The sequence below is a fragment of the Cheilinus undulatus genome, linkage group 15 (assembly GCF_018320785.1).
Source record: "Cheilinus undulatus linkage group 15, ASM1832078v1, whole genome shotgun sequence".
In the NCBI taxonomy this organism is placed as follows: Eukaryota; Metazoa; Chordata; class Actinopteri; order Labriformes; family Labridae; genus Cheilinus; species Cheilinus undulatus.
In genome coordinates this window covers 31,035,689-31,049,254 of record NC_054879.1, presented here as the reverse complement: position 1 = coordinate 31,049,254, position 13,566 = coordinate 31,035,689, and the positions used below count along the sequence as shown (strand labels likewise).

The 13,566-nt window shown below is 40.7% G+C and overlaps 1 protein-coding gene across 1 annotated transcript in view; it reads right to left on the bottom strand.

Moving 5' to 3' along the window:
- Positions 1-1,259: 1,259 nt before the first annotated feature.
- Positions 1,260-13,566, bottom strand: part of klf7b (Kruppel-like factor 7b) — a 116,922-nt gene continuing 104,615 nt past the window's right edge. Inside the window, exon 4 of the mRNA XM_041807756.1 lies at positions 1,260-6,460. Coding sequence (XP_041663690.1) covers positions 6,409-6,460 — 52 coding nt within the window. The 3' untranslated portion in view covers positions 1,260-6,408. The remainder of the gene's footprint in view (positions 6,461-13,566) is intronic.

Genomic DNA, 13,566 nt, shown 5'->3' with positions numbered 1-13,566 from the left:
TTACTGAATGCTAGCCAGCAAAACTCATGATCTCCTTTGTATGTTTAAGTAATTTGAAGCTTGTTGTGTTGATACAGCAATGCATTTCTTAAAACAGTTTGTATAGTGCCTTTAAAAAGTATTCACGCCCTTGATTTTTTTCCCTTTTATTGATTTTATAAACCAATCTCAGTAATTATGAATTGTATTTTTTGACCAAAGGAAATAAAACCACTTTCATGTCAAAGTGAAAACAGATTTCTACAAAGTAATGTCAATTGAATAAAATATGTAAGATAAATATGTAAAATCAGTGACTGCATTTAAATATTCACTCCCTTTAAAGTGGCAGACCTAATTTAACAGAGTCCAGCCAATTGAAGCTGGTAGTCTCAAAATTAGTGACACTGGGATCACCTGAGTGCAGTGAATATATCTCAAGTGATTGTATTATAAAGACACCTGTGTCTGGAAGGTCCAGTCACTGGTTAATCAGTATCCATGGCTACTATTACACCATGAAGACAAAAGAACATGCCAAGCAAGTCAGAGAAAATGTTATTGAAAAGTATAAGTTAGGAGTGGGATACAAAAACTGCTTCCCAGCCAGCTTTATGGGAGAGTGGCAAAGAGAAAGCCGCTTGTAAAGAAACCTCATATTAAATCTGGACTAGAGCTCGCCAAAAGGCGTGTGGCAGACTCCATGGTCAAGTGGAAGACTCTATGTTTGGCAGACACCAAACACGTCACCACAAACACACCATCCCAACTGTGAAGCAGAGTGGTGGCAGCATCATGCTGCGGGATTGCTTCTCAGCAGCCAGCCCTAGAAGGTTTGTAAAGGGTGTAGGAAAATCTGGAGGGAATCTTATTCAGTCAAGAAAACATGGCTTGCGGGGAGATGATTTTCCAGCAAGACGATGACCCGAAGCATACAGGGAAAGCTACACAGAAATGGTTTAAAGACAACAAGGTGAATGCTCTGGGGGGGTCAAGTCAAAGCCCAGACCTCAATCCTATAGAGGACTTGTGGCTGGACTTGAAAAGGTCTATTCATGCTCTATCTCTGTGCAACCTGACAGAGGTTGAGCAGTTTCACAGAGAATCGAGCAAAATTGCAGTGTCCAGATGTGCAAACCTGACTGAGACCTATTGCACTTATTTAGCATTATTTTGATTTAATTGACATTAATTTGCAGAAATCAATGTTCACTTTGACATTAAAGAGGGTTTTCTTGGTCAAAAAGCCAAATCACATTGACCATGATTGATTCATAAAATCAATAAAAGGGTAAAAAATCCACAGGGTGAATACTATTTATAGGCACTGTATTGGTCATGATTAAGTATTCTTTTTTTTCAAAAAGCAGATCAATTTCAGCTTTAACTTGTCACCTGAATACAGGCAAATGTTGGCCTTAACTGCAAAAAGACACAGCTTGCATCAGTTTCCCATAAATTAGGTCCTCTTTTGGTGTTAGCAGCTCAGAAAATGAGTCTGCTAATAAAAAGTGACAAGACAAATGGGGACAAAATGCAAATGAGCTGCAGATTATGTGTCCTACTTCCTTTAACTAAGGATACAATGGTTGTAACAACAATGTTTGTGCTGAATATGGTATTTTTAGGATCTAATTTTACGTTAGAGAGCTGAAATACTAATAAATTCTCAGAGTTTGGAAAGTGGGCACGGATAATGTGGGTGAATGAACGTACGTACGAATGAAGGGTTGAACCAAAACTAAACACATTGTCAGCCATCACTTGGATTAAGAGCATTTTTCAACAGCAGTAACGTTTCTCCCACAAGGTTGCACACATGTTCAGCAGTTAAAACTCTGATATCAACCACCTTGCTGAATTCCCTCACAGTTTGCCTATTGGAGACACACGCACACGTACATGCACACATTCACATTCATGCCATCAAAAGCTTCACAAAAGTGCTACGATCCCCGTCCCTCTATGATTGTATGTCCTGTTTAGGGGGTTCCTTCTACATCCTGTTGCATGTCTCGACATTTTGGCGTGACTTTGCATCATCCAAGCTGAAGAAAACAACCATCAACACAGCTTTTGTTACGGAAAGCAAACAATGAAATAAAATCAAAAGTGAAACACTGGATTCATCCAAACGTGGGTTGCTTTATGTTGTATTTAGCAGAAAGAGAGAGTTAGTAGAGAAAGCTGCCGCTGGATACAGAGGCCTCATATGGAGGCGGTCTCCCGCTGATCTCTCCTGACCTGGGAGACTCTGCCCCTGGCTGAAGGGCAGTTCCACGCTGGAGGTTTTTGGTATCGATTGTTCCAAGCTGCACCATAAACCCCCTTGAAGGGGAATGTTTTCACTGTTTCACCTAATGAAGGCTGGCAAGGCCGACTGGCATGATGACTGGGCATGCTGGGATACGAAAACCCCCGCCAGCTTCAGGAACCCTGAACCCTCACCCAGCTGTACCAGTCAGAAGTGAGTATTAGACTGTTAGCAAGCGCTACAGGGCATATAGGTGGTGGTGGGCGGATGGAGCAGTGGTGTAAATGTTGCTGTTGGCGTCTCAGTAATGCCCTCATTCATTGCCAGGCAGGTTTATTTCATCTGCAACAATTGAGCAAAAGAAGCAGGCGTGGATATGTACTGGCACAGTTTTTGCCTCTCATATTACATTTTTACACCAGAGAATTCAGAATAAGTGATTACACCTCTGTCAAAGATGGAAATCCTCGTATATTGAAGTGTAGCTCATTTTAGCTAACAGCTTACTGATAAATATGAACAGAGTATGAAGACGGGCCCACGAACTTCAAAATATTACAGATAAAAGGCAAAGACATTCAGCATTTTTTGTGGTTTTGTCAAATAGCTAGGTAGCTAGCTAAGTGGTTAGCTGCAGTAGGCTATAAAGCTAGCAAAAAGTCATTAGCACGCCATCTCACTGATAATTTTCATAAAAATGCGTTCATTTCTGGCCTCTGCTAATTATCATACCAAGTCTTCTTCTGTGGGATGCATTTGTCACAGAAGCCCTAAGAGGATATAAATGTATTCCTTTGATTTTAAACTTTTTCCTGTGATAATGAGTTAATAATGTTGTTCTTTAGCTCGTGATGTTATCTTGAGACAATGATATAAATATATTAAAATAAATAAAATGTATGGATGAATGTCCACTTAGGGCTTCCATACTATAGGTATACTGATGATTGAAATAATTTGATTTTCATCCTAATGTACCATAGCGTTGATGCTTCTGTGAGGAAACAGACTCTAGCATGACAAAAAAACTGATTCTGTGGAAAAAAACCCAACATTTTCTCCAATTCAGTCAATCAAAGTAGTTGCTGTGGCTTTAAAATGGAATAACAGCAATATAACCCTCCTAAGTCAAATAACTGTTTCCTCTGGGGTTAAGGCCAAATTTAGCTATTTCCCGATGAATTTTTCCACAACTGAAAGGCTGATAAACTCTTTTTTTAATGAATGAGTGACCTGTTGCACCAGCTATGTCTACACTCTGTCTTAAGTTAAAGTCCTACAGTGGAACTTTAAGTTCTATTGCAAGTTTTGTCACTGTTTGCAGGGCGTGACATTACCCAGCCACTGTGGCTAATGGCTCTGCAAAGTTGCAAAGAAAAGAAAAGAAAAAAGTAGCCTATTTGAAGGTATCTTTAAAAATTGTATGATGTTTAAATTTTCTGACTCTTTGAGTCTCACCCCAAGTATCTCTTATTGTCAAAGAAAATAAAACTAATACAAAATGTATTAAACAGCATCTTGCGAAATAAAAAAAAAAAACAGTAGGGAAATCTAATTATGACTAAACTAAAATTTGACACAGAAAGTCAAAACTCAAATAAATTAAGATAAAACAGATATAATAAAAAATACAAAACTTTTATTACCTCACACCAAACAGCTGCCAAATGCTCTGTGCTCCTCCAAACCGTCAGGTTATTTAACTTTTCAAAAGGATACCCCACTAAACATAAACTCTGTCTAGTATGAGCTTACATTTAAGCTAGGCCACATTTGAACTCACACATAGCTGGTGCAACACCTTCAATGATAGTAAAGCATAAACTCTGTCTAGTATGAGCTTACATTTAAGCTAGGCGACGTCTGAACTCACAAGTAGCTGGTGCAACCCATAGCTGATCTGCCAATGCTTCTGTCTCTGTATTAGGAAGTGACGTGGATTTCTTTGAGGACAGTTTCAGTCTACATTAGAGGCGCTTCGTAGATTATCGTCATGTTCGCAACGGTGTTGTAAGTTTTGATAAAAGGCCTGTTGCTCTCTAAATCATTTCTATTACTACAGAAAGTCTGATAAACGTGGCTTCTACCCTGGAAGAGTCTCTGAAGTAAAAACGCTGATTAAATGAGAGGCAGAACTGTAGCCGAGGATATGTGGGTGATTTCTGGAACTGAGAACAAGCTGATTTCTCACTTCAAAGGATTTGGACTCGTTTGTTACCTCCAGCCGAGAGCTAAGATACTCCTCTACTAAACAACAGTTGCTAAATTCCTACTGTGAAAAAAAGATCTGGGAGCAGAACATATAAATCCAGGAAGAGTGTGCGTGTGCGTCTGTGCGTCCATGTTTGTGTGTTTGCGCTAAAGCCTGCCATGCAGTGTTTTGTTTTCCAACTCTGTTCATTAGTTTAATAATTATTTTCCTAAATCTTATTAGTCTTATCTGGAGAGGAGCCGTGAGCAAAGAAACTGCAGTGTAAGTCTGTTTGTGTTTGTGTGTCGACGGAGTATGTGTGCTTGTTCTGTATACAACGTGTAGAGCGAGACAGGATTGTTTTTTGTATTGGATTTTTTCGAGTCTTTTATCATTTTTTTGTCTTTGTGTTCCTTTTTTTGTTCTTGTAGAGAAAAAAAAGCACAGATAACATTGAAAAAAAGTCAGTGCAGTCAATGAAAAAACAGGCAAAGTTTGACCGGGCCGTGCGTGTGGCCGTGTCGGCTCACAAAAGGTCCGTTGGTGTCTTAAATCCCACGTGAATTACGGAAAAAGCGGCTCATCAGCCTCCGTTCTCGCCCTGCGGTGATGCCAGAAGGATTAGATATTAGAGTCTGTGAGAAGATGGTTTTGAGAATCAACAAAAAGAAAGAAAGAAAAAAACAGGTTTCCAGTTTTAAGCAAGTCCTCCGCCTGACTCCAACAGAGTACGAGACCGCGCGGGGTCGTGCACAGGTTTTGTTTTCCATCTGGAGTGAATCACAGGGCAGGAGCAGCACAAAAAACTGAAGACCTCTCCACTCCTTGCTTTCATTTTTTTTTCTTAAAAAAAAAAAAAAACAACAAAAAAACCAAATCCCTTTTCTGAGCCGGTATGATTCTGTTTTTTTTTCATCCGCTGGTTGCTTACAGACTGCACAAGCACAGCCGGTGCTCATGGGGATTAAAAGTCCAACAACGCTCTCCTTCTCATCCCACACATTCTGTTGAAGTCATCTTAGATTTTCTTTTTTTTTATTTCCTCAAAAACACAATTCAGTGAGTTTTAAGACATTTTCTCCACGAGAGAGAAAAGAACAAAGTGTCATTCTTTGTAATAACAACAATAAGAAGAATTATCGTCCTCTAAGTAGAAAAAAAAGGAAGGAAAGTGTCGCTGCGCATTTCTGTCAGATGGCCTGTGGAGGCGGCAGGCGTCTCAGTGAAGGTGAGAGATGCAAACACCTACATGAGGAGAGCCTGAGAGCTGCAGGAGCACCCGCTGACCCAGGTCCTTTAGGTGCAATAAGCGTCCAAAACCGGGTTTAGGATTGTCAGCTCTGCTAGAAGTCAATCTGTTCGGTGTCTCTCCTGCAGGTTTGGCATTGTTGTTTTCTTACTGAAGCTGACTGCGGCAGATGATGGTTTCTTTTATTCCGTGAATGAGAAAAAACAAAGATTGAGTATTTGATCCGGTAAAGCACTAACAAACTGACTATATGGATATTTAAAGTTTCCCCACTGAACTATCTCCTCACCCAAAGTGACCCACACTGACTACAGAGAAAGAAAAAAAGGCGGCGTAAATGTTTCGGCAAGCAAGTTAAGAATATGTTGGCAGTGTCCAAGGCCCCAGAGCTGCACAGAGAGCAGCCGGGGTTCACCAGGATGAAGCATTCAAAGACGGCGATGTGGAGTGTTTACTATTGCAAGTGTGTGAGTGTGTAATTTTTAAGAAAATCAACAATCTAGCTACTCCTCGTTTTCCTCCGGTCCCCGTCTGCAGCAAGACGGCCATGAGTCAGTTCGATTTCTACGGCCCTCTCAGATGGATGCGCCGCCCTGCAGGCGTCATGGCTGCCGACTGGTGTACGGACGGGGTGAACGAGGCAGGCTGTTGGTAGCTCGACTGCCCCATCCCTCTCTCCTCCTATCTCTCCTCCTCCTCTTCATCACTCCTCTCCCACTCCTTTCTCCTCTGCCCTCAGATGTGCCTCTTCATGTGCAGGGCCAGGTGGTCTGACCGGGAGAAACACCTGCAGAGAGAAACAAGAGATGTCATAAATGGTCATAAAATATCCCAAAAATAGTGTAAAAATACAGGAAACAGCCGTCAAACACCCATGGACAAAGAAAGGGATTGGACTAAGAACAACTGAATTCGAATAAATAAGACAAAAACTTGCATAAATGTATAGAATTGCAAATACAAAGTCCTAGAGTGTATTAGTGAAGTGTGGCTAATGGCTGCCACTAGCTCTGTGAATTAGTCATGAGTGGGTCACACTTCCAGCCCCCTGAAACACTCACTGGCTCCGTGCATGTCTTGGGAGTGCTCCATAATCTCTGGTGAACTTCCCACCGGCACTGTGCATTTCCTGGAAATGCTCCACACTTCCAGCCCCTGTGAGCTAAACATTGGCTCTGTGTGTTTTAATGGAAGACTCACACTGCTACTGTTGGAACAATTAAACACTGCCTGTATCTAAATCCATGCATTTTGTAGGAATTCTTGGACAGTCCACCATGTACTCTGCCAACAGCCTCCAGTGTACAAAAATGAAGTCAATGTTGAAATGCAAATAAAAAACTGCAGTTCCTCCAGTGTCCACTTGAGGATTGGTCCAAAAGCAAAGGATTCAATATTAGGTCCCATGTTAATACTTCCATTTTTACAGCAGGAGTAAACAGGTATACAGCTTAGTTTGAAAAACTGTTTTTTTTAATGAATAGCCTATTTCTTTATTGGTAACAGTGTACAGTTAATTTTTTAAGACATCTGTTCTGATGATATTCAGACTTGTAGCCAAGCATGTGTTTGCATAATAAGAGGCCAACATAGTCTGTTTCAAAATGTTTATGTAGAAGCCAGTGGGTGACATTTTTGGACAAAATTAAACACATCTTGACTACTTAATTTTGCAGTCATTTTGGCTGTGCTTCTGCAAATGAGATGATTTTTGTAAGACGGCCTTTGTCTTGATACATTTTAAAACTCTGATTAAACTTTTTAATGGGTCTATAATACACTGTGAACAAATTTACAGCACATTAAAGTCATTTAGAACAAAAATGTCCAATCCCAATTTCCATATAATTTTTTTTCACCAGCTATTTTGGTTTCTTTTTTTTACCCCTGAAACATTCAACAGTGACATCATATATTTAAATTGGCATTATAAGCATAAAACAATTAAATTTTTCAAATATTTGTTCATTTTGATTTAAACAAAAGTTTATTTAAAGATTTGACCCCAAAAAATTGGTAAAAAAAGTAAATATTTAATACACTGTAAAAATTAATATGAGACCCAAATATAAAATTTGGTTTGAAAGTTTCAGACTCTATTTGAATTATTTGGCCCAATGCATTTCTTTATATTGCCACTTAGTTGGCAAAATATGCTCAAAGCTAAAAATGTTGAGCTGCCAGATTTTTTTCCCCCAATAACAAAACCCCATGCAAACCACTTGGCTCAACTGAAAATGGTTGCAACAAATATTTAAGTTGAAAATGTCAGCTTTATCAGACAGCTGAAACTCAACAAAAACTTTTAAATTTGTCTTTTTTAGCTTGGTAGCATCCTCAGTGCATTTAGAAGTGAGGCTTACCTACCCAAAGTTAGCTGGCTAGCTAAATAATAGCATAAGGGGTGCTAGCAAGAGCTTAAAAAAGATCTCTGACAAAAAGCCCAAGTGAAGAATAGTGTAAATGGCATTGTCTCCTACAGGCTACAAAAGTAAATTGTTTTTAGGTTTTTCTAGCCCTTCCTTTCAGACAGAAACCAAATAAAGTTCATGAAACATAAACATTAAGAATGCTAGCCGCTGTTTTAAAACTTAACCAATGTTATTAAACCCCAAACTGTAGAAAATGTTAGAGGAAGCCTGTATGAATCTAGATGTTTGAATACTTAAGGGTGCCTTTATTGAAAACTACCCTCTGTTAGCCTAGAAACAGACAAAGAGGTGGGTTTTTAAGCCACGTGACAGCGCTAACAACTCCCTACAGCTCATACTGGCTAGTAGTTATATCAGCCATGCCTCTGTTTGTGCTTAACTCGTGTCCTTCCTAAAAATTCTTCTTAAAAATGAAGGACTAAATGTAAGTTTTCTATATATTTTAAAAAATAAAATTGCATATTAAAAGGCATGTTGGGATTGCTTGATGTCTCCTGCTCATCAGTGAGAATACGCAAAGATGCACAATGTTGTTTATGGCTTCTTTTCAGTAACACTGGTTTCCTTAACTCCATAAATGGTTTAGTTTTAATGCTACTTTAGATTTGTAATGAAGTCTACAGGAAAAGTAAAAAGTGAGAGTTTTATTTTAACATGAAGACAGACAGAGACTGGCAGAATAAGACCAAGCTGGGAGCTTAATGCACAAATTTAATAATGCAAGAAAGTTCAGATATTTCCAACCACTCTGGTTTAAAGTAGTGTGAATTTCAGCAGTCTTACTTCATTGTGTCACAGCAGTGAAACCCTGATGAAAGTCTATGTATTCAGGCTCAGTGATTTCCTAAATACGACTGTGAACGCCACCATAAATCACAGGCAGACCTCCACCACTCTGCAGCTCTGAGTACAATACTATTGTAGAAACTGATTAGATATGCATCGTGAACATGGACACTAACACAGACAGGCTGGCAGTTCTCTCTGATGCTGGGCCATTTAACTCTGCAGTGACTGCACCTGGTGTGAGAGAGACATAAAACCAGGTGCTGCTGATGTGGGAATCGTAATGTCGCTATGATTTTAATTTTACTACATCACTGTTGAGACGTTAAAGCCCAGCATTCACAATTAAATGCATCACAAATGATATGACTAAATGAGAGGCAAAAACAAAACGTGGGTGAGAATAAAATGGGAAATTAAGAATTCACTTTGCCAGAGGCTTTATTCATTATTAATTAGTCAAGTCTATTAGCTGTGTGTGTGTGATTGTGTGTGTGTTTAGCCAGGCTGCTTTTGTATCCAGACACAAAACGCACAATAGAGAGTTTTTTTCACACTGCAGAAAAATCTCTCTGATTCTTCTTGTGTGTTGAATTTTCTTGATGTAAGTCTGCAGATGTGCAGGAACATTCATCCAAAGTACAGATATTACAGAGAGCTTCACATTTACCCTGAAAGATTACAGAGAAACCAGCAGGAAATGATCGACACGAACATGAATTTAACTGAAAGTCAGTCAGCCTGAAGTCAAACAGGAGTCTATAAAACAAAAACAGTCTAAGATTCACTTAGTTTTCTATGTCCATATGGCAATGTTCAGTTGTACCTTATGTGCAAAACGGCGCCAGCTGAACAATCATCTGACACACCTGTTGTATGTTAGCTAATACAACTCCAACTACTCTTCTTGATGGTTTATAATAAATCTAAGGTGGCTTTCACACTAGGGGCCCGGTCCCGGATCCGAGTGCACTTGAGCCCAAAGTCTGGTTCATCTCAGTAGTGTGAATGCAAATGCCGGGCCTGGGTCCACTTAGGGAGGTGGTCTCATGCGCAATTCAAGTGGACTCTGGCACAGTTCAGATGAGATGTGAATGCAACCACGCTCGGATACGGGACAGAGCGTCATATCAGCTTTATGACATCATCGTAAAAATTAAACTTCTTTCCACAGCGCGGCAGTTTGTTCACATTTTTCCTCAATAAAGGGCGGAAATCATCAGAATCCAGCCAATAAACAGTCTGTTGTGACACACCTTACAGATGAACACAAGTTGGAGTCAGTGAAAGTAGGTGCAAAGGCAATAAAAGTCTCCCGTCACCTCAAAAACTCCTGTCACCTCAAAAACTGCAGTATCTACACAGCGCAAGCCCATTCAATCCTCTGAACTTTAGTAGATGTGCAGATACGAAGAGAGATGTTGCTGGCATCTTACAAGTGATTTTAATCATTCATGGCTGTAGGATGGACTTTTTGCCGGGTCAAAACAAAAAATAATCTTTGCTCAGGTCATGACCCCAGTGGTTGTCATGGTAGCTTCTTCTTCTTTCTCGTCCTTTGCGAGGTTGTAAACCAGCTACGTGCATACCGCCACCTGCTGTTTCAGACCGAGTAAATACGTGAGTGCACCCTGGCACGGTTCGTTGTTGCTAGTGTGAAAGCAAGCCAGGGGGGATTCTCAAATGAAAGACAACCGGGACTCTTCCAAGAGCTGGTCGCCCAGCCAAACTGAGCAATCGAGAGGGAAGAGCCTTAGTAAGAGAGGTGACCAAGAACCCGATGGTAACTCTGACTGAGATCCAGAGATCCTGTGTGGAGATTCCAGAAGGACAACCATCACTGCAGGCTTCTAATGATCTGGACTTATGGCTGGCTAGATGGAAGCCTCTCAGCACAAAACACATGAAAGCACGCTTCAAGTTTGCATAACACTCCAAAAGAAAGCAAAGTCAGTATAATTACTGAATAACTGCCAGCTAGTTAACAAGGGAATAACATTGTTTTCATTATTACATTAATAGATGTAGCACAGAAAACTTTGAGGCAAAGCTCAGAAACTCCCAGGATGATCTGGTCACTAATTTAAATGGTACATGAAAATTTCACGTTTGTGTCATCCAGTAATATGAAAGGAATCCATACGGAGAGAGAGAGAGAGAGAAAAGCTCAGTCCCAGCAGTCTAAGCTTATATACTCGTGCGTCACAGGTTGTGGCGTAATGTTAGTACAGTGACGAGATTTACTATCTGGAGTCAAAGCATTGCATTGTTTTGTGAAATTGAACGGATGCTTTGCACAGTCTTCCCCCTTTTTGAGTTGGCCTGCTATAGGTGTTTTTTTGGCAGTGACTATTGCTGAAAATAGGCCTGGCCCTATATTAGGGGTGTGACAAGATCTTGTGCCACGAGATCTTGCGAGATCAAAACATCACAAGAGTTCTTGGGGAGGTGAAAATTATCTTGGGAGATCAATATTGCCCAGGCACCAGAATCAGAAGCTCTCCTTAAACAAAACAATACCAAACTGGACATTATAAAAGATCACAACGATTCCCTGGAAACTTTTAAACTGTTGGTGGGAGAGCTAATGAAGTAACAGAGATTCGTGACCCATTCGATCACCGCTCCAACCCCCACCCCCTCCTCCACGTGCGCTACTTGGGGCCGTAGCGAAACAGCCAACACACAGCATGCGTGCCTGTATGAAAGCCATGACAGTGCATGCTGTAGTGGGCACGTAAACTATGATTTATAGTCCTGTATTTTAGGCTGTAATTGAAAAAGAGAGTAAAAAAATGGAGGAAAAAATCCTCAAACTATGAATGATTTTGAAGGCTGTAACTGGGTGGATCTAAAAGGATCCAGAGTTTTGATTTTCAGATCCAAACGTTTCCCTTTTGATGTTAAATAACAGGTTAGTGGGAAACATGCTTAACACAGCCAGGATGTTTTACAGTAAGACGCAGACATACACAGGCTCACATCTGCGGTGGGTGGAGCTCTGAATATTACCATGAGAATGGCAGAAAGTGGCAGCCATGGAGAGGTTAACATTAGATAGAATGTTCAATCTGACACAATTTCTCCTGGGAAACACTCACACAGTCTGTCATTAATCCTGCCTAATCAAGCGGCGACCCCCTGATGTTTCCATAGAGCTGGAAAAAGGAGGAGTGATGAGGAGGAGGACAAAAAGAAGTGAGGAGGAGGAGAGAGAGTTTAGAGGAGGAGAAGAGGAGGATGGGATGGATGGACGAAGGAGCAGGGGGGCGGGTGCCAGCTGGTCTGGCTGCTCCAGAGCCCAACAGTGACACAGTAACTGGCACGGCCATCTGTCCGGTCACACACAGACTCAGACAGACTGTTGGAGGAGTGCAGGAGGAAGCACATGGCCAGTAGAGGACTGAGGGGAAACACCAGAGCAGAGACAGCAGAGAGCAGAGTTCAACTGTTCATATTAATGCTGGGAAATCTGAAAACCTGAACAAACTAACACGTCAAAGGCAGCTGAACACACACTTTATATGTTTAACTGATATTTTTACTAACTCTGTTCCACACTTTACAGCAGGAGAGAATGTAATCTTTTGTTTTTTGTTTTTCTACTTTGAGAACATTTGAGGTTAAAGTTTTCAAAAGTTCAATAAAATGACTGTGCATTATATCCTGTCAGTTTTTGATGATCCGTATTGAATGAAGAACTAAACAAAGGGGCTCTACCGGTTTTCGATAACTGTAGTAACCCGTACACATTAGATGTATAGTCACCAGTTAACATGGTCACTTGTAAAACCGTAACACTGGATCCTGTTGTTTTTAATTTCCCTGCTGGTCAGCATTGTTGGCTGAAATTCATTCCAGGTGAAGGTGTCTGTAAGATGTAAATTTGGGCATGTGAACCGTTCCCGAAGTAGGTTACATTAGTTTACATTAGCACAGTAAGCAGATAGGTGAGGTCAGGCTTCCTCTTACCTGGGATTATAGAGTCCACAGTGTCTTAAAACTTGCCTTTAGGGAAGACAGGACAAGCTGAGAAACTCAGGGCTCCATAGACAGTGCAGGCGGCATTTAAAACATTACCGACACAAAGAGCTAGCGCTGCTAATGCTAACAGGGCAGCATACGAGCCACACACCTCCTGCAGCATCAGCATCTAGGACGGGTCACTTGGGATAATTCCTGCAGCAGGTCTGCGATTGAAAATGCACTCAGGATGTATAACTAAGGAGGTTTCAAAATATTTATTATTACTAGAATTTTGAATTGGTTCAGAAATGTAGAAATTAATATATAGGATTCTGATGTGGTGTGATTTTTCCCCGCACCTCCCATAGAGACATTGTTTGATGAGTTAACTGTGGGGAACTTGACTGGTCCATACAGAGCACTGATTTCAACCCCTTTTAGCACTGAACTGGATTGGAGATTGCAAGCAAGGCCTTCTCCTGCAACATCAGTGCCTGATCTTATAAATACTCTACAGAATGAATGGACACAAATTCCAACAGAAACACTCTAAGATCTTGGGTAAAGTTTCCAAGAAGAGTGGAGGCTGTTAAAGCTGCCAAAGGTGTGGAACTCCATATTAAAGTACATTCCATTACAGCCCGTCTGTGTGATGGTTAGGCAGCTGGATACTTTTGTCCATATAGTATATGTACACAGGAATAAAACA